Source organism: Panthera onca, chromosome E1, assembly GCF_046562875.1.
Source record: "Panthera onca isolate mPanOnc1 chromosome E1, mPanOnc1 haplotype 2, whole genome shotgun sequence".
NCBI classification, from domain to species: Eukaryota; Metazoa; Chordata; class Mammalia; order Carnivora; family Felidae; genus Panthera; species Panthera onca.
In genome coordinates this window covers 26,146,580-26,170,093 of record NC_138352.1, presented here as the reverse complement: position 1 = coordinate 26,170,093, position 23,514 = coordinate 26,146,580, and the positions used below count along the sequence as shown (strand labels likewise).

General features: G+C 49.2%; 1 protein-coding gene across 10 annotated transcripts in view; it reads left to right on the top strand.

Moving 5' to 3' along the window:
* SPECC1 (sperm antigen with calponin homology and coiled-coil domains 1) overlaps positions 1-11,905 on the top strand; it is a 283,584-nt gene extending 271,679 nt beyond the window's left edge. For all 10 annotated transcript variants that reach the window (XM_078437671.2, XM_078437667.2, XM_078437673.2 and 7 more), the window contains one exon: positions 8,688-11,905. In XM_078437671.2, the coding sequence (XP_078293797.2) occupies positions 8,688-8,777 (90 nt within the window). In that variant the 3' untranslated portion in view covers positions 8,778-11,905. The remainder of the gene's footprint in view (positions 1-8,687) is intronic.
* Positions 11,906-23,514: the final 11,609 nt, after the last annotated feature.

The window sequence follows — 23,514 nt, the reverse complement described above, 5'->3', positions numbered from 1 at the left end:
CTGAGACCCTTGCACAAAACCAAGGCTCACAAAGTAACATTCTTCTCAGTGAAGGGGAAAATAAAAAACCCTGCCTGGCAGTCTAGGCAGGAAGCTTGGTCTCCACCTGATTTGTTTTTTTTTGTTTTGTTTTGTTTTTGGTAGCCAGAAAAAGGAAAATCTATAAGAAAAGAAAACTGGGCCAAATGAGGTTTGGAGTCCAAATGTATAATATCTGTGCTACAAGATAGTTTATGCTGCCTGAGGCAGGAAGCTCCTGGCTTAGTAGTACAATGGCCACTGAGAATACATTCACAATCCAAAATTACAAAACACTCAAGAAAGTGAACTAGCTGAGCTAGTCAGTAGACAGAGCAAACAAGAGGATCATCTACCAGAGCTTGGGATAATAAAACAATAAGAAAGCGACTACAGAAGGCTATGTTTGCGAATATTAAAGAGATAAAAGAGGGGGGTGCCTGGGTGGCTCAGTCTGCCAGTTAAATATCCAACTCTTAGTTTCAGCTCAAGTCATGATCTCACAGTTTGCAAGTTCGAGCCCTGCATCAAGCTCCCAGCTGACAGTGCAGAGGCTACTTGGGACTCTCTTGGTGTCTCTCTCTCTCTCTCTCTCTCTCTCTCTCTCTCTCTGCCTCTCCCCAACTTACACATGCTGTCTCTCTCATTCTCAAAATAAATAAACTTAAAAATAAAGAGATAAAAAGAGAACAAAAATCACAAGGGGGCGTCTGGGGTGGCTCAGTCAGTTAAGCGTCCAACTCATCCTTTCGGCTCAGGTCATGATCTAATGGTTCTTGAGATTGAGCCCCGCATAGGGCTTTGTGCTGAGAATGCAGAGTCTGCTTAGGATTCTCTCTCTCCCTGTCTTTCTGCTCCTCCCCTGCTTGTTCTCTCTCTCAAATAAATTTTTTTAAAACTCCTAAGGAAGAAGCATAGTAGTATAAAAAAAGATTTGGGGAAAGATTCAAGTGAAACTTGTAGAAGTAAAAATTAGGAATTAAAAAAAAAAGATGGGGCGCCTGGGTAGCTCAGTTGGTTAAGCGGCCGACTTCGGCTCAGGTCACGATCTCACAGTTCGTGAGTTCGAGCCCCGTGTCGGGCTCTGTGCTGACAGCTCAGAGCCTGGAGCCTGTTTCAGATTCTGTGTCTCCTTCTCTCTGACCCTCCCCCGTTCATGCTCTGTCTCCCTCTGTCTCAAAAACAAATAAACGTGAAAAAAAGAAAAAAGAAAAAACCCAGTCGGGTTGAAAAACAGATTAGATACAGCAGAAGAGAGAACTACTGGACTGGAAAATAGAACTAAGGAGGTTATCCAGAACATAAAACAGACATTTAAAAAATGGAAAATATAATAGAGAGGTTTTATTAGTTAGTATGTATTCAGAATCAAGAAATGGAAAACCAGCTAACAGTTGCTTAAACCATAAAGATGTTAATTTTATTTTCTAATGAGAAGTCCAAAAGCAGTTTCAGGATTGGTTCACTACTCAGTGTTATAATCAAGGACCCCAGAGTGTGTTTTGTCTACACTCTACCATCTTGAATCTATTACCTCATTGTCCCCATGTCCTCTGTGGCTGAACATGGCTGTCAAGCTCCAGACATCACTCCTATCTGCAGGGCAAGAAAGGGAGTGGGATGGACTAGAGCAAGTGCCTCCTGTCTTCCCCCCTTTGATTAGGAAATCAAAAGGCTTCCCGGAGTCCCTCCAGCTCGCTGGCAGGACTCTGTTCCATGGCCACCCCGGCTGCAAGGGAATTTGAGAAAGTAAACAGTGAATGTTCTCCATCCCCATCAGCTGGAAATCTACAAGGGAGAGGGGGGTTGGTAACGGCCATTAGATTAACCAACGGATAGTGTCTGTCACTGACCTTAAGAGAGTGGAAGATAAAATCAGATAATTCCCAAGTCCCATGGCCATTGGGAATTCCAGAAGAGGAAAGAAAGAGTGGGAGAGAAAATATTTGAAGCAATGGTGCCTGAAATTTTTCCAGAATGATGAAAGACCACAGATTCTTGGTCTCTAACAAGATGAATCTCTCTAACAAGATGAATCTCTAACAAGATGAATAATACAAAAGACCCATCTAGACACATCATAACGGAAGGAGCTGCGTAAAAAGTAAAACGAGGACAGGTAATCTATAAATAATTTCTACTAGCCAATAATAAAGAAGACACCTTAGGAGAGGTGCATGGCAACTCACGCATGGCTAATAAACACTTAAAGAGGTGTTCAGTCTCATCAGTGATGGGGAAAACCCAAGTGGAAATAACAGAGACAGTTCTGCAGCCAGCAGAGTATGAAGGGAGTCTGAGAAATGGAAAAGCGAAAACACAGCAATCATAGAAATTTCAGTACTATGAACAAAGTTACGCCAATGCGTTTAAATCAGAACGGACAGTTTTCTAAACAAATATAAATATATTTCTTCAAATACTAAATGTAACTATTTCTCCAAAACTCACTCAAAAAGAAGTAGAACTTCAACCATGAAAGAAATTGAATTCATTGTTTAAAAAATGTAGTCGCGGGGCGCCTGGGTGGCTCAGTCGGTTGAGCGTCCGACTTCGGCTCAGGTCACGATCTCGCGGTCCGTGAGTTCGAGCCCCGCGTCGGGCTCTGGGCTGATGGCTCAGAGCCTGGAGCCTGCTTCCGATTCTGTGTCTCCCTTTCTCTCTGCCCCTCCCCTGTTCATGCTCTGTCTCTCTCCATCCCAAAAATAAACAAACGTTAAAAAAAAAATTTTTTTTAATAAAAAATATAGTTGCACACACACAAAAATGCCAGTGAGCCCAAATTATACAAAACTTTCTACAAGAAACAGATGTCCCTATCCTATAAATTAAAGGCTAGAGAATTTAGAAAGGAGGGGACATACATGTCGGGCCAAGATGGAGGAACGGGAATCTGATTTATCTTCCCTTATGAAACACTGAACAGCTAACAAGTAACAACAGATAATTAATGCGGGGAATCAAAGAAAAAATGCGAACTTGTTAGAAGATGATATCATACACAGAATGTTTTTCTCTGTAGTGTTGCAGCTAATAGTTGCTTCTTTTTTAATTTCACCTTTTTTCCCTGTTTTTTTATCTGACATACTACAGAAGTCAGTGAAAGCTAGGAAGTGAATGAGATCATCTTGTCAAACTAACAGAGCCAATGGCTGCATTTTTACAGATGTCTGTGAGGAGATACAAGCATAATAATTAATCTCAGAAGCATTTGGAGATGCTTGCGAGCCATTTAACTAGTTCGTGCCATCAACAAAACAGAAACTTCCTACATTATTAAACTTGCTCTTCGGTGTCTTGAAGTGGATTGAAAAATAATCCTTAATTACACATGACACTTCTAAAATACATGCAGTCAGAATTGGCAGCAGTAAAAACCCCCAGGTCTTTGATAAAGGTCTCTTGTAAGATTAGTCAGTAGGAAGAAAGAAAGAAAGAAAGAAAGAAAGAAAGAAAGAAAGAAAGAAAGAAAGAAAGAGAAAGGAAGAAAGAAAAAATGCATTCTTTCTCAGCGACTTTCTCAGCCTAGGATAGAAATTTAGGCCACCACATGACAAGGGCGAGCCACTCCCCGTGGAACGAATAGATAAGAGAGGATGTGTGACATCACATTGCCATTACCGGGACAACAGCCAGAAGGTGTGTCCTCTGAGGACTGATGTGTTTGTATGCTGGTGAGGGGAGCACTCTCACGCTGAGTCATACAGTCTGTGACAGTGTTGCTTACCGAGTAAGCCACCCGGACAGTCACTACCCACGGAGGTTAGGAGGGGGTCATTACAACTCAGGCTTTGATGACGGTGTCTGAATGATTCTGTAGGCGTCAGCGAGCCTGCGCTGTAGTATAAACTTTATAAAGGATACTCAAAGAGTTCATCTGAGTTTAATAGCATGAAAAATTGCTTTTTCGAGTTTCCCACGCGCCAGGCATTTTCCATATGTTGACTCACTGAACCCTCTCAGAAGTCCTGTGACGACAGATGCTCCTTACAGGAAGGACAGTGAGGCAGGTGCTGTTCCGTAAAAGCTCACACAGTAGTGAATAGCGGAGGCAAGAGTCAAGGCAGGCCGGCCTTCTCCAGAGCCCACGTCTTAACCTGCCCCATGACCCTCCATCCAGGACAACCGTGCCCACCTTTGGGTTCTTAGAGCAGCATTTACTCCTCGTACTATGTAGCACATGCTGTGTTATGTTGTGTCTGATTATAGGACTTCATCCCATCTCCCCAAGACCATGAGCTCCCAAGGGCAGGAAGCCCTGTCTTTTCAATTATTTTTATTGTGGTAAAATACGTATAACATGATCTAAGTGTCTTGTCACTTGGCCAATACCACACTGTCCTGATGAATACAGCTTTGTAGCAGCACCTGGGTGGCTCAGTCAGTTAAGCATCTGACAGCTCAGGTTATGATCTTGCGGTTCATGAGTTCAAGCCCCACCTTGGGCTCTGTGCTGACAGCTCAGAGCTTGGAGCCTGCTTCAGATTCTGTCTCTCTCTCTCTTTCTCTCTCTCTCTCTGCACCTCTCCCACTCTCACTGTTTCTCTCTCTCTCTCAAAAATAAACATTAAAACAATTTTTTTAATTTTTTAAATTTATTGTCAAATTGACTTACAAAAATTTTTAATACAGCTTTATAAACTGTGAAGTTAAGGGGCCCCTGGGTGGCTCAGTCGGTTGAGCAGCCGACTTCGGCTCAGGTCATGATCTCACGGTCCGTGAGTTCGAGCCCCGCGTTGGGCTCTGTGCTGACCGCTCAGAGCCTGGAGCCTGTTTCAGATTCTGTGTCTCCCTCTCTCTGACCCTCCCCCGTTCATGCTCTGTCTCTCTCTGTCTCAAAAATAAATAAATGTTAAAAAAAAAAAATTAAACTGTGAAGTTAAGTCTTCAAACTTTATTCTTCTTTTTAGAATTTATTTGGTTGTCCTAGTTCCTTTGCTTTATAGATTTTAGAATCAGTTTGTCAATATCTACCCCCCAAAAAGACCTTGCCAGGATTTTGATTGGGATTATGTTGTAGCTATAGATCCATGAACATAGAATACTCTCCATTTATTTAGAGCTTCTTGATTTCTTTCATCAGTGTTTTGTAGTTTTCTGCATGTAGTGTTTTATAAACAAGTTTTCTGCATATAAATCCTTTTTAAAAATTTAGTGCCATTTAAATGGTTTGATTTGGTTTCACGTTTCAGTTGTCCATTGCTGGTATTTCGTAGGAAAGCTGTTGACTGAGATCTTGCTAAACTTGCACATTAGTTCCAGTGGGTTTTTTGGTAGACTCTTTGGAGTTTTCTACATCAACTATCATTTCATCTGCAAATAAAGACAGATTTAGTCCTGCCTTTCCAATCTGTATGCCTTTTGTTTCTTTTTCTTGCCTTATTGCATTAGCTAGAACTTCTGGTACAGTGTCCAGTAGAAAAAGGGAGAGAAGGCATCCTTGCCTTGTTCTTTCCTCCTGATCTTACTGGGAGAGTGTTCAGGTTCTCCATTTAGTATGATGTCAGCTTTTGGTTTTTGTGCGTGTCCTTTATCAGGTAAAAGAAATGCCCTTCTACTTTTCTAGTCTTTTGCGTGTTTTTATCATGAATAGTTGCTGAATTTTGTGTACGGGCATACCTCATTTGTGCTTCCCTTTATTGAGCCTCACAGATACTGCATTTTTTGCAAATTGAAGGTTTGTGGCAACCCTCCATCAAGCAAGTCTGTTGGCATCATTTTTCCAACAGCCTTTGCTCACTTCCTGTCTCTGTGTCACATTTTGGTAATTCTCAAAGTATTTCAAGCTTTTTCATTGTGCAAGGGTCAAACGTACTTTGTGGGTTTTTTTAGACATATGCTATGGTACACGTAATAGACTACAGTAGTGTAACTATAATTTATCTGCACTGACAACTCAAAAAATTCATTTGACTTGTTTAAGCTATGTTTGCTTTATTGTGGGGTCTCGAACCAAACCCACAAATATCTCCAAGGTTTATGTGTGAATGTTTTTTCTGCATCTGCTGATGTGATCATATGACTTTTTTTATTAAGTCTGGCAATAATAACAATGCTGACTTTTGGATGTTGAACCTCCCTTGCATTCCTGCTATGAACCCCACTTGATCACGATTCAGTTTGCTAATGTTTGTTAAGGACATCTGTGTTTGTGTTCATGTGAGAAAATCGATAGCTTTCTCGTTAAAGTCTCTGTCTGATTTGGTATTAGGGCAACGCTGGCTCCAGAGAACGAGTGAAGAAGTGTTCCCTCCTCTTCTATTTCCTGGAAGGGAATGTGTAGAATTTCTTCCTTAAGTATCTGGCAGAATTAGCCAGTGAAACCATCCAAGCCTGGTGTTTTCCATTTTGAAAGGTTTTCAGCTGCTGATTCAAATACATGTCACACGTCCTCAGATTTCTGTTCAGGCGGCTTACTCGCCCATCCCCAGAAATGTGCCATAATTATTTCTCCAGATGTGTTCAGATGCGATGTTGACAATGTGCCAAAATAGAGTAATGTTACTATTGTTAGGTTCAGGCATGTGAGATAGTCTGAGTAAAGCTGTGAGCGTCGGTCCGACTCCTGTGTCCTCTCTGAGACACAAGACCCATCCTCGCCGTCACAGGGAGGGAGGCTTGTCATCTCTCTTGGTTCATAGGTGTGGCTTCCTTTCTCAGAACACCTCCCCTACCTCCTAAATGTCACACTCAATTTTTCTTTTTTTTTTAACTTTTAGAGTTTATTTATTTTGAAAGAGAGAGAACACGAGTGGGACAGGAGCAGAGAGAGAGGGAGAGAGAGAGAGAATCCCAAGCAGTCTCTGCGCTGTAAGCATGGAACCCAACACAGGGCTTGATCCCACGAACCGTGAGATCATATGACCTGAGCCGAAATCAAGAGTCGGACGCTTAACGGACTGAGCCATCCAGGCACCCCCAAGTCACACTCAATTCTTGATGGTTTATTTTCACTATCGCCGTCGAAACAACCCTGCTATTGTGAGAAGCTTAGCTCTTCATGCATCAGTCTGTGTGCACAGTCCTGCCCACAGTAGTTTATGTAGAAGGAGACTTTTAATCCTTGTATTCTGTGAAAATTATGTTTTTAAATTGTTCTCAGTAGATCTGTCTATAATGTTCCACTCGCTGCCTTTTCACTCCTTTCCCATGACCAGAGAGAGGCTGATAATTTTTTAGCATAACCAGGAAGTAGAAATGGTCAAATATATTTAGGTGTTGTGGAAACAGGAAGTAAATGGCTGGTGACAGGCCTCAGTTCTGTCATTGCTCAAGAACAGATGTGCTCAATAAGTTCAACCTTGATTTTCCACGGCATCTCTACTCCTAGCTTTCCATCAGAGTCCTTGCCTACTACCCTCTTGTGACCACAAAAGAATCCAAATTCAGTCCCAAAGTGAATTTTCTAATACCTTGAGTGGCATGTATTTCAGGAACATTTGGCTCAGCCATCCTGTCTGTCACTTTGTGGCCTCCTCTGCTCTTGCTGATAGCCTACTAAACAAAGGGACAAACAACAACAACAAAAACATTAAATGGTCTGACACCTGATTCTGATAAGACGCTGGTTGCATTCTCAACTGGTTCAAGGCTTTTGTGGCCATCCCATTCACGGGAATTCATCTCAAGGCATGAATTCGACAACTCCGCCCACGGAGGTGCTTACGGCAAAGTCTGTAACGTGAAGAAGTGAGCGCACGCCCCACGGCGAGCATCAGATGTCGTGTGGATTGTGGGGCAGCAGTCTCGTGGACTGTGTGCGCTCCCTCCCGTGACGGCCAGCGTCGCGACACAGCAGCCCGTGAGATTGTGCATGGGAAGCATGAAGTAAAAAGGCTCAGAGTACACGATATGTCCACTCGACGGAAGCGTGGGAGAACACAGGGGTACCTGCAAATGTAACTTAGGAAAGTGGAAATTGTTTTATGATAATGGAATTATGGGTGACTTTCTCTTTGCAAAGCTTTTTTTTTTTTTAATTTTTTTTTAACGTTTATTTATTTTTGAGACAGAGAGAGACAGAGCACGAGCGGGTAGGGGCAGAGAGAGAGAGAGAGAGAGAGACCCAGATTCCGAAGCAGGCTCCACGCTGTCCGCACAGAGCCCAACGAGGGGCTCAAACTCACGGACCGTGAGATCATGACCCGAGCCAAAGTCGGCCGCCTAACCGACTGAGCCACCCGGGCACCCCAAGAAAGCTTTTTTTTTTTTTAAATTTAAGTTTATTTATTTATTTTGAGAGCGAGAACAAGCAGGGGAGGGGCAGAGAGAGAGGGAGAGAGAGAATCCCAAGCAGGCTGTGTGCTGTCAGCACAGAGCCGGATGCGGGGCTCGAACTCACAAAACTGTGAGATCACGACCTGAGCCAAGAGTCAGATGCTTAACCAACTGATCCACCCAGGCGCCCCTGCAAAGTTTTCTTTAAGATGCTGTCATGTTCTTAAGATGAAAAGGGGGAGGAAGTCCTGTCTAATGTTTTTTAAAAGGGTCAGTATCTCCTGATTAGGAATAAAACACTTTTCTTTTAACTTGCCCACGCCTCCTGTCCATGCAGGTGGGGCGGGGGGTGGGGGGGTCTCCAGGCAGCACCAGCCCGGACCAGGCTCTGAGCCCCTTTGTGGGAAGGCGGTCTGTGGTGTCCCCCCGTGACCTCCTCCTCTTTCCCGCAGGAGCTCAGTGAGATGCTGTACACGGACCGGCCCGACTGGCAAAGCGTGATGCAGTACGTGGCCCAGATCTACAAGTACTTTGAGACGTAAACCCGGGAGGGCCCTCGAGCAGCCGCCCACCGCCCGCAGCCTGTCCTGGAGGCACCTGGTCACTTTGCACAGGCCCTGCTCTGTCCACCACCCTCAACGCTCGATCCGGGGGGGCCCACACACAAATAAGAACGGAGCTGGGTTCCAGTGCATACCTACTTTTAATCTAGACGCATTTGGCGCGTAAGTTGGAAAGCCTTGCTCTCCCACGGGCCTCCCTCCTTCTAGACCTAAGGGTCCACGCCCAGGCTCACTCCGTGAGAACCGAGTAGGACATCTCCGGTCACACGCCACGACCTCACCCGTGGGCTGCGGAGCCTCACGACAAACAGCCATCTTTTCACTAAAACTCCTTCCTTTGGCCTTTAGAAAAACTTTGCCCCTGCCACCACCCACCGCCTCTGAAACCCACACGCTCATCAAAACACAAAAAGGACAAACACTCGCTCTGGAGCAGCTTGGAAAAACGCTCCAGCCCTGCCTTTTGGGGGCCGTAACGCTTCCGTTCCGGATAACAGTTTTAACACCTAGAACCGGACTGAGCAGTTTAGATCTCGCTGTCACTTACTGGCGTCTTTGGGGGGAAGACAGAGACGCGCCAGCACGCAAAGCAGCCCGTGGGCGGTTTGCTGCGGTGGCCCGTGGGGTGGCCCGCAGAGAGAAGCGTGTGTCCGTCCGTGTGCGGGGACGCGGTCACGCTCCGAAGCCCCGGGCCAGGCAGCCCCCCGCGTGCTGGAAGGGACCCGTCGGCACCTGCCCGCCTGCTGTGTTTGGCCCGCGAGTCCACACGCCCGTGCACGCCCGCACACGTTTGCCCCAGGTGCCGAACCTAACAGGAAGCCCCCTGCGTGCGAAGCGGCCTGCGCCCACCCGGGTCTTCGTGTGTTTGCGCCAACAGGCTGAAGGGGTGCCGGGCGGACGGCAGGCGTCAACAGTATTCGAACTCTAGACTCCGCCTTCGGTATCTCCTCGGGCCCTTCACATCTGCATGGCAACAGCAAGCCCTGAGCGGTGGGCAGGGATGGCTCCATTTAGAAGTGAACCGTCCGCCATCCTGCCGTCACCCCTAGTGGCTGCAGAGGGCACTCCTCCCCGCGCCCCCCCCCCCCCAGATCTTGCAGGGAGACCCGCTGAGGACCGACCTGGCAGCTCCCTGGAGGCCGGTGGGGCCCGCAAATGTGCATCATGTAGCACGTGCAGGCGTGGCTCACAGGGTACTCAGGTGACCTCGGTGCCTGCCACCTGCTGATGCAAGTGATTCCTCCCCACCGCCCCCAAGGGCCGTCCCTGTGTCAGTCGCTGGGACCTCCCAGTGTCATTCTACAGTAAATCTCTGCAGAGAGTCCGCCCCTCACTCTCAGGCTGCCACACCTGCCTGCTTACCTGTCCTCCTCTGTGGCCCTAGATCAGGATCTCCTGCGGAACGTGTTCAAAACGCACCCTCCTGGCCCGCCCCATCCGTCGAACCAGGGATGTCTTCTGTATGTTTCCAGAGCTCCCCTGACAGCCACGGAGAGGAGAGAAGGCCTTTCCTCTTGCTCCTCAGGGCAGGGCGGTGAGTGGCATCTGAGGTCTCTCCGGAGCAGTTTGGGGAGGATGACGTTGTCAGTGGCTCTTTTGTTTTCAAATGGAAATGGAGGCACAGTCTGAGCAAATTTACTTTACTCCTTCCTGAGGAGCGTATCCAAATGGAAGGGATTCCCTGCGTGGCTCCACGCATCTGTCTTTTGTTGACATAACAGGCATTTCCATGACCTCCAAGCCTCTGCCTTGCTCACCCTTGCAGTGGGGAAAGGTTAGTATCCCGAGTATCGGGGTGAGCTCTCGGTTGTCGTGTTTGATCTGGGATTACTTCGGGGTTTTGTGTGGGAGAGGCCGAAGAGGTCTAGGGATACCTGGAGGGGGTGTTTAGCATTACTGGGCCCTGTTTTTAGTGATTACAGTAAATGAGTCCGATGATTCAGCTCTGGGCGAAGCAAGGTCTATGCAGGGGTGACGTTGCCATTTCTTCTCCCAACACTGGAGGCTGCTCCCTTTAGCTGAAAAAGAAACAAAGAAATGTCCTATGAAAGAAAGGCCATGTGCCATTTATTTTTGTAACTCAAAGAAGCTCCTTGACTACCATTTTCTTTGCCAGTGGGCACGCTTCCAGAAGGGGAAGCCTGGTGGTGCCTGGGGGGCAGGTCTGGCCCCGCAGGGTCCTTCGAGGGGGACCGGGCCTTCCAGCACTCGCAGAGCCTCAGACCGGGGCAAGCTGTCCCCGCCCCAGTGCTGGGCCACCGGATGGGGATTTTAGACCCATTTTTAATTGCCCCAGCAGAGTGGAGGAGTTCTTCAAAGACTTAAAGCCGAGTCCACGGGTTCGTTCGCTGGGAGATCTTTCGTGGACGTGAACTCTAGCTGCCTGATGGTGGTGCCCCAGCCCCTGCTCCCCGGGGCAAGCATATTCTGAGGAACCAGGCGAACGCCCACTTCCCTTCCCACCCTAGTCCCTTCTCACTTCAGAAATGACGTTAGTCTTGGGTTTTTGTTCTTCATTCAGCCGTTGTGTTGTAGCTTTGGTTGAGAGTTTCCCGAAGCGGTGAGCCATGCGGCGGTGACGAACGTTCATCTGCGGTGTTCTCTTCCCCCGCGGAAACCGATGTTCCCTGAATCTCTCGGGGGAGGGCAGGCACTTCACCGGCCCGCGGAAGCCCGTGGAAGCCCGCGGAAGGAGAGGACTCGGCCCCCGTACACAAACCCATATGCCAAATCCGGCCGCGGCTCCTCCTGGCCCAAAGCTCGAGTGCCATTTTGAGGTGAACCACCAGTGACACGCAGTAAAAAACAGGACACAGCCACCTTTTTAAGAAGTACTTTTAAGTATCCCGTTTGCCCGAGTGCCCTGGATGTGTCCCTCCTCCGACCCGGGCTAGACTGCGGCTAAGTCTACACCATCCTCGGCCGATCACTAATTTTAACTACATTAGTTGAATACAGTGGATACATCTGTGGCCTCGTTTCTAGAAAGAGCACACCCAGCACTGTCGGGACGTGACGTGCCAACGTAGACGTATTAACTATTAACATTTGGAAGTGTATGATGTACGACTGTGTCACATTTCTAATAAATATATTTTGTTTCTGTCCGATGGTGAATTTTTCCCAGTGACGTTGATGGTTGGCACTTTGTCGGAATGCCAAGCCTCGGTTCAGGCTAGCGGCTTCGTGTCCCTATTCAGTGTTGGGCCGTGGTCGCCCCTCCCCCCGCCCCAACTGAGCGGCTCTCTCTGGCGTTACTGGAAGTTGCCAGAAAGGACTGGGGTCCTGATGGCTCTTCCGCCTCCCTCCATTCACGGCAAGAGGGCTGTGACCACAGTCTCCTGTGAAAGTCACCCCCCTGGGGCTGCGCAGATGAGCACAGCACAGGCGCCCGCACAGGCCGCCCCCACTCAGCACACGGGTCCTGGAGACCACAGGAGGCAGTTGTACCAAGGTTGAGCAGGCAGAGCCCGTATGAACTCTAACTGACCCGAGTCGTCTGTGTGTCCAGACCCTGGTGCACTGTGCGTGCCGAGGCATCAGGTGACACGTGGCTCTTCGGGCATCATCAGAGGCCACCGTTCCCTGGTGTCTTAGACGACCAGCCCCTCCCACAGGAGAGGAAAAGGGAGGCTGCCTGCCCTCGAGAATCTTTACTTCTCCCTCCCCTTCCAAGGAAGTTCCACTGTCACTGGCCTTTGTCTCCTGAGGGACTCTCCCATCTTGTCAGAATCGCACAGTCTCTGATGAGGGCTTACCACGCACTGAGCCACGACACCAGGCACGGCTCATTCTCCTCCGTGGGCTGTCAGGCGATGGGAGAAGATGACAGGTGATTATGCACCGCCACCTGCGGCCACTCAGTCTGCACACACACACACACACACACACACAGGCATCAGACAGATGACCAGCATCTCAACACTTGCAAATCGATCCCTCCCAAAGTTTGGGGAGCCTGGCCCCTCTGTGAATGAAGCACATGCCCCAATGTTCGTGTCCTGAGTATTGATGTAGCCCATATGCATTGAGTCAGGGTAACAGGCAGGAGGCTCCACGGGGCCTCTGTTGTCACACAGTCAGTGGTCCTGGTTTTCCGCGGCCACAGAGGACCCGGAACCACAAGGCCGTGGGCCCCACTGGTGCACAGCCGGCCCCCTTCTCTGCTCCAGATGTTTTTTTATAATTTTTTATTATTTTTTTGAGAGACAGAAAGACAGAGAGCAAGCAGGGGAGGGGCAGAGAGAGAGGGAGACACAGAATCTGAAGCAGGCTCCAGGCTCGGAGCTGTCAGCACAGAGCCTGACGCGAGGCTGGAACTCACAGGCCACGAGATTATGACCTGAGTTGAAGTTGCTGCTTAACCCGCCGAGCCACCCAGGCACCCCAGGATAAATCAGTTTTGATTAATTGGTGGAAACATCCAGCTACCAGGAACTCTTTGTTTCAGTTTGGAATTCCTCTTTGAACCCAGGGGACAGACGCCTCGGCACCTAGCTGGGTTTCTGTGCTGCAGCTGGTCTCACAAATGGCCATTTCTAGCATTTTCCAACTTGGTGGTAAAAAAAAATCCCAGAACTACATATGGCAGAACCCTGGGGAGAAACTTGAAACCTGAGAGTCAGAAGATGGTCGGTTTTCCTTCTTTGCTGGCATTAGGCCCATTCTGGTGAATAAGAGGACACACGTTTCCAAGCAAAATCTAGCCTCCCCGATTCTTTAAATGAATGCAATCTAACTTAACCCACCTGCCCTACCAAAACCTCAGTGAGATTTTTCTAGATTGTAAAAAATAAGCCGTAAAGAGATCTGGCCTGGACATCTGAAAGGGTTGGCCAAAGAGCCCCATCACTCCTCCCACTTGTCCATCTGGGTTACTATTTATACCGTTCCTTATACCACGTCCTTACCCTTGTATCAGAAACATGAAGCAAAACAGAAAATGGAACATGGGAAAAGTTAGCCTCAGCTTTCCTATATTGCTGCACATGACATCACCAGGCATAGCCACCTTGTGAAAAGTCTTGTCCTAGAAGACACCTTGCCAGAGAAGGTACCTTTCCTAAGAGGACAAGTCAAGGTCAGGGCCAAGGCAGAGTCTCAGACCTCCTTGGGCTGGGCGGACCTCACTGGGCTCTTCCAGTGGCCAGGAACAGACCCAGGCAGGCCACCCCAGACGGGGGGTATCCTCATGGCCAAGGAAGGTGATCCACACTCAGTCCCGAAGAGGCATTTCAAACTCGCATTTAACGCCCGCAGAGTCGACCACGGGGAAATAAGGGTATGGGAGGCACCTGGGTGGCTCAGTTGGTTACGTGCCCAACTTTGGCTCAGGTCATGATCTCACAATTTGTGGGTGCAAGCCACGCGTAGGGCTCTGTGCTGACAGCATGGAGCCTGCTTCAGATTCTCTGTCTCCCTCTTTCTCTGCCCCTCTCCCATTTGCTCTCTTTTTCTCTCTCTCAAAAATAAACATTTAAAAAGAAAAATGAGGCTTAAAAAAAAAAAAGCGTGACTCTTGCCACCTGCCATTCCAGCCGATGCTCATGTGCCCCAGAGCAAGTATGAGGCGTGGGACAGGTGGTGTTCCCTTCTACTGTCTTGGTTCCTGTGAGCGACTCATTGTGCGAGTGTCTCAGGACCGAATGCCACTTCAGTGTGTGAAGCTGTCTTTGTTTGGGCTGCACTGCGGCCCCTAACCGCACGCCAACTGTTTCAGCGGATCTCATTCCATCCCTGGAGGAAGACTCGACGGTGTTGGGCCCATTTGAGAGAGAATTTGTAGATGTCCAAGTGGGTAGCTTCTTTTTTTGTTTTTTTAAGTTTATTTATTTTGAGAGAGTAAGGGAGGGAGGGGCAGAGAGAAAGAAGGAGACAGAATCCCAAGCAGGCTCCACGCTGTCAGCGCAGAGCCCGACATGGGGCTCGATGTCACGAACCATGAAATCATGACCCGAGCCGAAATCAAGAGTCAGACGCCCAACCGACTGAGCCACCCGGGTGCCCCCACGATGGCATCTTCTTACGGAGCTTTTCAAGGGTAACTTTGACAAAAAAAAGATTTCCAACTTCTTTTTTTTTTTTTTTTTTTTAAAGTTTTTATTTATTTATTTTTTTAGTCACGTCTACACCCAACACGGGGCTCGACCTCACGACCCCAAGATCAAGAGTCACACGCTCTCCTGACTGAGCCAGCCAGGTGCCCTGAGACTTCCAGCTTCCATGCTGACACCTTCCAGATCCTAACACCTTAAAGAGGGTCGCCTCTGAAATTCAGGTCTGTGAGGGCCCAGGGAAACACTTACTGTGTGCCCCCTCCCAAGGCTGGGGTCCTAACGTGCTTCTGCCAGACTATTGTATTAGTCTCCCGTTGTTGCTGTAACAAGCCACCACAAACTTAGTGGCTTCACCCAGCATGAATCTATTATCGTACAGTTCAGGTCAGAGTCCGACACTAGTCTCACGGGGTTTAAATCAAGGTGTCGACGGGGCTGCATTCCTTTCTGGAGGTTTTAGGGGAGAATCCATTTCCTTGCCTTTGTCCGCTTCTCAAGGTCACCCACACGTCTTGGCTTGTGGCCCCTTTCCTTCGTCTTCAAAGCCAGCAGCATAGATGGTCTCTGACCATTCCTCTGCCCCCAGGGCTCCCCTCTGATACTCTGCAGCTGGGAAGGGCGCTCTGACATAAGGACCCACGCGATTAGATTGGGCCAATCTGGGTAATCAGGCTCTTCTCTCCGTCCCTGGTTCCCAACCCTCGGTCCCCATCTGCACGGCGATTTCTGCTGGGTCAGGTAACGTATGGGCTCCAGGGACTGGGGTGCGAACATCTTGTGGGGGGGCATTTTTCGACACACCTCAGTCATCTTTGGTGGCTTCCCATTAACAACCAGTGAAATCTGTCTATATTTCTTAGTTCTAATTGCCAAGCTTGAAGAATCAGATTGACCTACCATTGGGCCTCCTCATCCTGCCTTTTGGTCACTGGTTTTCACACCAGATCCCTTCACGGGTCACTAACCCGCCAGTAGTTAGCTGCCTTTGTGGCAAGTGCCTGTCCTTGACGACTCGTCAGGGCAGGCGTCATGTGGGACCCGGGTGTCCTGTGGGACCCACTTAAGAACGAGCCGAGCCTCTTGCAGACTAGAGCAGTCTCCCTGCAAATGCAGTGGTGAGCGGAACAGCTGGGTGCTGGCATGTTCCATGGGGTGCGAATCAGGCTTCTCCTGCACGATCCCAGATTCACAGGTGATAGAGCCTTGCCCTCCTGTAGCCGGGAGCCCGGCACCAAGGAGGTGCTGGTTCGGAGGGCTTGGGACACCATTGCGTGAGGTACGTACAAGGCCATCTTGCCAAAGAGGAGACTGAGACACGGAAGGTTAAATAATTCGCCTGAGACAACTCAGCTTGGAGAAGGCAAAGCAAGAATTTGAACCCCAGCAGCCTGGCACCAAAGCCTACACGTCCAGCTCTCCGTTGATATGTCACCATCTGGCACCTGCCACGGGGAAGGAAGAGCATACTGGGGAGCGTGGGTCTTCAGAGTGATGCCATTTAGTGCACCTGCCGTGATTTATTACTTGAAAAGCAACGAGATATTTCCTGTCCCGTGAAGCTTAGCAATTAGTTCCTGCATCGAGACCTCAGATGCATCTTAGCCAAGAGGGAGTTTGTGCGTATATTTTTTTGATGGCACGCTAACCAGAGGCCACGACCTTTATGTTCAGAACATCCACATTCGAGGACGGCTCAAAAGCCTTGCCCGGAACCCACCTCCAACCCTCTCAGCCTCTATCCCATTGGCCAAAATGGTGTCTCGTGCCCCCACCCATCCGGCCACCGGCCAAAGGGAATGGAGCCATCTTCCGTGACTTCTTAGGAATGGAGGAGGTCACCCTCCCTGACCCAGGGCACCCCCGCACCTGAACGAAAGTGGGAGCTCTGTCGGCCTGGGAATAGCGGGGGTCACCGAGTGGGTGCCACAACCGGCCGAAGGGATCGCACGGATTTTCCTCAGGAAGACATTGCCGGTGGGGACAGTGATACCTTTCGGCAGCTCCAGACCCCCAAGGGATGCGTCCTCAGGGCTCCCTCAGAACAGCTCACCTGGAAGCAGGCGGGTGTGAGTAACAGCCAAGGCCACCAGGCACGGGCTGCACTTCTTCCCTCACAACCACCCGGGACGCGGGGGTCACTTGCAGAGGGGCCCAGAGGGGCCCGGTGGGGCAGGAATATTGACCCCAGGTCTGCTCTCAGCCCCTGCGCCACCACCCCCGACCCCCCACCCCACCCCCAGCGCTGCTGGCCGGGCCGAGCCGAGCGTCACAGACGGTGGAGACGAGCAAGATGCCTTGTAAGGGGTGGTCGGGGGCCAGGCATGAAATGGCCCCTCCTGACAAGGGATCCCCTTGCTGGGTGACAACTGGGGGGGCCGCACTGGGCCCTGGGGCAGCCTGCCTCGTCCGGCCCCCACCAGCTCTCCATTTCGAGAACGACCTTCCCCAGAGGCTGGTGCTGACAGGGGCAGGCCCTTATTTGGGGATTACTTTGCTCTTTTCCACAGGAATTGGAAAGAAGGCAGCACTTGGGGGTGTGGGTGGGCTTTGGAGGCCGTCCAGCGTCTGTCTGTCCCAGAGTTCCTGCCCAGAATTCTTTCTGCCCGAGTCTTGGTGACTGACCGCTTGTCCCTGAGTCCAGGAAAGGATGAGGGAGGTCTGTGTGTGCGGATGTGGAATGAGCGACCACCACGGCCTCTGTACCCTCCACTCCTGGGCAGGGGGGCTCCCGGCACCCCCATCACACAGGCCAAGGGGCGGCCCTCAGCCCCAGTGCAACTCTGTCATCACCATGTCTCCCATGCCACCCCCCATCCCCTCAAGGGACCCCAGGGCCTGCTCTCTCCTGGCTTTCCTCCTCCTTAGTCTCCTGTATAGGCCACCTTTCTTCAAAATTTCAAGAAGAAGATTTTGGGGGGCTGCCTGGGTGGCTCAGTTGGTTAAAAGCATCCGACTTTGGCTCAGGACATGATCTTGCGGTTCGTGAGTTCGAGCCCCGCGTCGGGCTCTGTGCTGACAGCTCAGAGCCTGGAGCCTGCTTTGGACTCTGTGTCTCCTTCTCTCTCTGCCCCTCCCCCACTCACATTCTGTCTCTCTCTCACTCTCTGAGACAGAGACAGAGCCCGACATGGGGCTTGAACTCATGGACTTGGAGATCATGACCTGAGCCGAAGTTGGAGACTTAACCAACTGAGCCACCCAGGCACCCCTAGGCTACGGCTACCTTTCTTCCCGACACTTCAGGCTCCTCAAAAATCTTAGCTCAAACCTGTCCTCAGGTGGGGAGTTTGAGCCTTGTAGGAGGGAAGTGACACCTACGACATCTCGGGGCTGTGAGGCTTTTCAGGGCTTTTTCTCAGGGCTGCCAGGCGCTGATGAAGGGTTGAGGCGGCCTGATCTGTAGGCCGGGTCGGATCCCTGGATAAAATACAGGACACCCCATTAAGTTTGAATTTCGAGTAAATAGTGGATAATTTATTTTAGCATAAATACATCTGCAATATGTAGGCCACACTTACATGTTTAAAGTATTTATTGTTTATCTGAAATTCCAACTCTGCTTGGTTTTGCTTTTTTTAAATTATTTGTTTTTTTAAGCCTCTTCTTTTTTTTTTTTAAGTTTATTTATTTATTTATTTATTTATTTATTTAGAGAGAGTGCAGGGGAGGGGCAGAGAGAGACAGGGAGACACAGAATCTGAAGCAGGCTCCAGGCTCCGAGCTGTCGGCACAGAGCCTGACACAGGGGTTGAACTCATGGACCTGGAGATCGTGACCTAAGCCGAAGTCAGACGCGTACGTGACTGGGTCACCCAGGCGCCCCGTCCACCTAAACAAATTTTAAACCCCAAGTGAGCCAAACCAGATGGGGCCCTCGTCCGCCACTGGCGTCTGGGTTGGGTCCCTTCTTGGTCTTCAGTGGGAAGATTCTTTTCTGGTCTGTTCTCTGGGCGGCCGACGCAGGTACGGAAGTAAATGGTGGCTACGAACACGTGCATTCCCGCCCCTTCCCCCCCATCCTCCTCGGGAAGGAAAAGTCACATCGCAAGGTACAACCACAGTAGATCCTTGGAGGGGTCTTGTTTTAAATGCCCGGCAGCCTGTTCCAAGCCACATTCGGGGCCAGTTTGGGTTGTTTGACCCAACTTGTCCAGCCAAAGCTTTGCAGTCGGCGGAGTGATCTCTGCCTCCGCCCTCTGCCTGCCTGCCCCCTGCTCACCCTAGGGTCACCTTAATAAGATACGACTGTCTTCAAGAAGCATTCCCTTAGGGCACCTGAGTGGCTCAGTCCCAGTTGAGTGTTCGACTCTTGATTTCGGCTCAGGTCCTGATCCCAGGATTATGGGATCGAGTCTCGAGTGGGGCTCTGCAATGAGCGTGTGGAATCTGCTTAAATTCTCTCTTTCTCTCTCTCTCTCTCTCCTCCTCTGCCCTCCCCCTGCTCACATGCTCTCTAAAACAAAGCATTCCTTCTATCCTCCCGCCCGAATTAAATCGTGTCCCCCTGAAATAACCTCTCAACGCGGCCTTCACTTTTCCCCGGGGGCCACTGTCAGATGTACAACTATCCGGCCATGGGCGTTATTTGGGGGTTCATGCCTGTCCCCACCCCACCCTAGGACTACAAGATGTCCCAGGGCAGGGACCTGCCTTGTTGGTCAGATGCCGTATCTTGGCACCACACTTTTCAGCAGGAAATCGGGGACCCGGGAGCCCAGGCACACTGGAGGCACTGAGAGTTGGGAGGTCCGGAGGTGGACACCAGGTATGGCAGGGCGAAGTTGGGGTGGAACAGAAAAGCCTTCGTGGGGGCGGGGGCGGGAGCCAGGAGGAGGCAGCTGGCCGCTAGTTGAACACGTGGGAAGGGAAAGACCCATGTTCTGCAGCCATCTTCTGCAAAACCCTTCCTTCATGAAGGGATTGGGTGAATTTGTTTAGACGAGATTGGATGTTTCACGGGGCCAGGATATTGTCACATTGTGGGAGCTTGAAATCCTTTAAGCCAGGGTTTCAGACCTTTTCCCCTAGGCCCAAGGACACAAGTGGCACCTCACGGGTCTCAGAACACAGTTAGCAGCTGGGTACTACAAGGCCTTGTCAAGGTCTTTTATTCTGAAGGCTTAAAAGTTTTATTTGAAGTCTTAAAAAAATGTTGCGAATCCTACATTCCCTTCTTAACATATCAGTGATAGTTTAGTAGAAAAGCGGGGACTTTCCCCATAAAGATCCTTGAGGAAAGTTAACAGGAAGGTTCCTCATCTCATCGTAGAGATATCCTGTGTTGTGGAGAACCCACAGACGTGCCTGACCCCTCAGAGGCCGGGGGCCCGGCTGGAGAAGCACCAGGCCGAAAGGGTGAACCACAAATTGCGTGATGACAGGCATCTGGCAGCAGCGAATCAGGTACGACGGCTGTAACCGGTCTCCTCAGAGCCCCTTTCAACAGGTTTCTGGAAAGGTTCTCTCTCTGGAACTGTTTGTACCTGGCAACGTGGGAAGCCAACGCTGGACTCCAACCCCTCCCAGGTTGAGTCAGCGGGGAGCCCACAACACCCTCATCGTCCATGGCCTGTGGACACGGATTCTCCCCTGCAGTCAAACTTGTTTCCCAGCAGAGAGCAGACAAGTAGAGCCAGGGGGTTTGGAGGGGCAGAGGGGGAGGGAGACACAGAATCTGAAGCAGTCTCCAGGCTCTGAGCTGTCAGCACAGAGCCTGACGTGGGGCTCGAACCCATGAACCGCGAGATCATGCGCGAGATCACGACCTGAGCCGAAATTGGATGCTCAACCAACTGTGAGCCACCCAGGTGCCCTGGTCCTGTTCACGATTTAAAGCAACAGGTGGCTGTTCCTCACCCTGCAGACCCTAAGCCTGTCCTGTGACAGCCAAGGTGTTAATGGAGTCACTGCCACCAGAAAAGGGCCCCTCTGAGTGGCTTTGACAGATGTCACCCCCCATCATCACCATCTCCTGTGAAATGAAAATTCTCCTGCCACAAAACCAGAAGCCGGGAGATTCATTTGCTATAATCATGCAGAGGTTATTGTTTTAAAGTGACAATTGTTTGGACGCCTGGGCGGCTCAGTCTGTCAAGCATCCGACTTCGGCTCAGGTCGTGATCTCGCGGTTCATGAGTTCAAGCCCCACATCGGGTTCTGTGCTGAGGGTGCGGAGCCTGCTTGGGATTTTCTCTCTCTCTCTTTCTAGCACTCCCCCACTCATGCTCTCTCTCAAAATAAATGTTTAAAAATAAATAAAGTGACAATTGTTATTAAAATAGATGCTTAGTACAGAAAATACCAAAAAGCACAAAGAAAATAAAAATCTCTTGGCATCATAGAAAAAAATGGTTTACCAAAAGTAACAGGCTTTTGGTATTTTATTGGTGCACTGGTGCGCTTATATATCAGGATTAGGTTAAACTGCAAGGATTGAGACCTGAAAAATACGGTGTTAGACAAGAGGCTTATTTATTTCCCACAAAGAAGTCCAGAGGTAAAAAGTCCAAAGATGGTATGTTAGAGTCATAAAATCATCAGGGACCCAGGCTCCTTTCCACTTTGACATCCCTAAGGGGGTGGCATTTGCCTTCATGATCTAATATGGCTGCCGGAGTTCCAGTCATCACAACTGTATTCCAAGTGATAGGATTAAGGAAGACTGCCCTGTCCCTTTGGAGTCTTTCTAGAAGACCTGTGTAACATTTCCACTTACGTTTATTTCGTTGGGCAGAATTTAGTCCTGTGGCTATACCTAGTTGCAAAAGAGGCTGGGAAATGTAATTTTTAGGTGAAGGCTAAAAATTGAGGCTCTGTGACTAAAGAGAAGGGAAGAATCAACATTGTGAAGGACCTAGACCGTGTATATTCTTTTGCATCTTAAAGCTTAATTCTTTGAATAAGTTCAAAATTTTATTTTTACTTCGCTCAAAAATTAAAAATTATGAAAAGGTGTACAGTGAAAAGTCTCCCAACCACACAGTCTCTTCTCCCCTCTCGAATGCACACTGATAACCGTGTTATCAGTTATTTTGTATTTCTTTCCAAAGTGTCATGCATGTACAAGCAAATGTGAATGGTATCATATCTAACCCCCTACATGCCCACCCCCTCTTTTTAAAAAATGTTTAATGTTTATTTATTTTTGAGAGAGAGGGAGACAGAGTGCAAGCGGAGGAGGGACAGAGAAAGAGGGAGACACAGAATCCGAAGCAGGCTCCAGGCTCTGAGCTGGCAGCACCGAGCCTGATGCGGGGCTTGAACTCGTGGACTGTGAGATCATGACCTGAGCCAAAGTCGGACCCTTAAGCGACTGAGCCACCCAGGTGCCCCCAGCCCTGTGTACATTGTTCTGTGGCTTATTTCTTTTCCCTTAGCAGTGTATCTGGAGAGATTTCCCTGTCAATACATAGAGAGCATCCTCTCTCTGTGTCTGCTGTCTGATACTTTGCTGTATTGGGGCCACATAAATTATTTATCTAGTCCCCGAAGGGATGGCCATATGATCTATCCTCCAAACTGGGACACTTTGGGCAGTGTAAGTAGGGGGTCTCGATTATTAGTTACATGGAAGTTAAAGGTGTCAGCTCTCCCAAGCACCCTGGGACACAGGGCCCCCCCACAGATACTGAGCATCAGCCTTGTCTACAGACCCAAGGCTCGAGCCCATGAACCTCAAGATCATGACCTGGGCTGAAACCAAGAGTCAGACGCTTAACCCACCGAGCCACCCAGGTGCCCCAGGTTGTCTTCAGTCTTTTGCAATTAATTACAACAATGCTGTAGTTATTAATATACACGTATATCGATAGGTTCATCTGCGTAAGTTTCAAATGCGTAATTGCTGCCTTGAAAAGTACATGCATTTGTGCTTTGGATAGAAACTGCCAAATTGCCTCTGTAAGAGCTGGATGGGCTTCTGTCATCAGCAAGGAGGGAGGAGGTGTCTCTTCAACACAGCTTGGCCCACAGAGCGTGTTATGAGACCTTTGGATTTTTGCCCATCTGATAGATGAGAAGTGATATCAGAATTTCATTATAATTTGCATTTTATTCTGAATGAGGCTGACTATGCTTTAAATCCTATTCGTGTTTCTTTTTCTGTGAATTGTCTTCTCATATATCCTTCGCCACTATTCTTTACTGGGTGTTTAGAAATTGCACCTTGGAGCTTTTTTGTACCTTAAAGAGATGTCTGTGATTTGAGATGGAAATAGTTTCCCCGGCTGGTTGTTAGTCTTTGCTTTTGGTGTTTTGTCTTTGCCATGCAGGGTTTTAAATTTTTCTGTCTTTACTTTTTATGCATTTGGGTATTAAGTCAAAGCTTGAAGATTCTTCCCTGGCCCAAGGTTATAAAGGAGCACTCCCAGGTTTTCCTCCAGAATTTTCATTGCTATATTTTAAACCCTGGGTGCATTTGGGATATATCATGGTATACATGTTGAGCATGAAATTATCTATGTTTTAGTAAGTATATTTAGTTTTTTTGAGAAAGAGAGAGTGAGCTCAAGCTGAGGAAGGGCGGGGGGGTGGGGAGAGAGAGAGAGAGAGAGAGAGAGAGAGAGAGAGAGAATCTTAAGCAGTCTCTACGCCCAGCACAGAGCATGGGCTGCACAGACACGGGGCTCGATCTCATGACCCGTGAGATCACGACCTGAGCC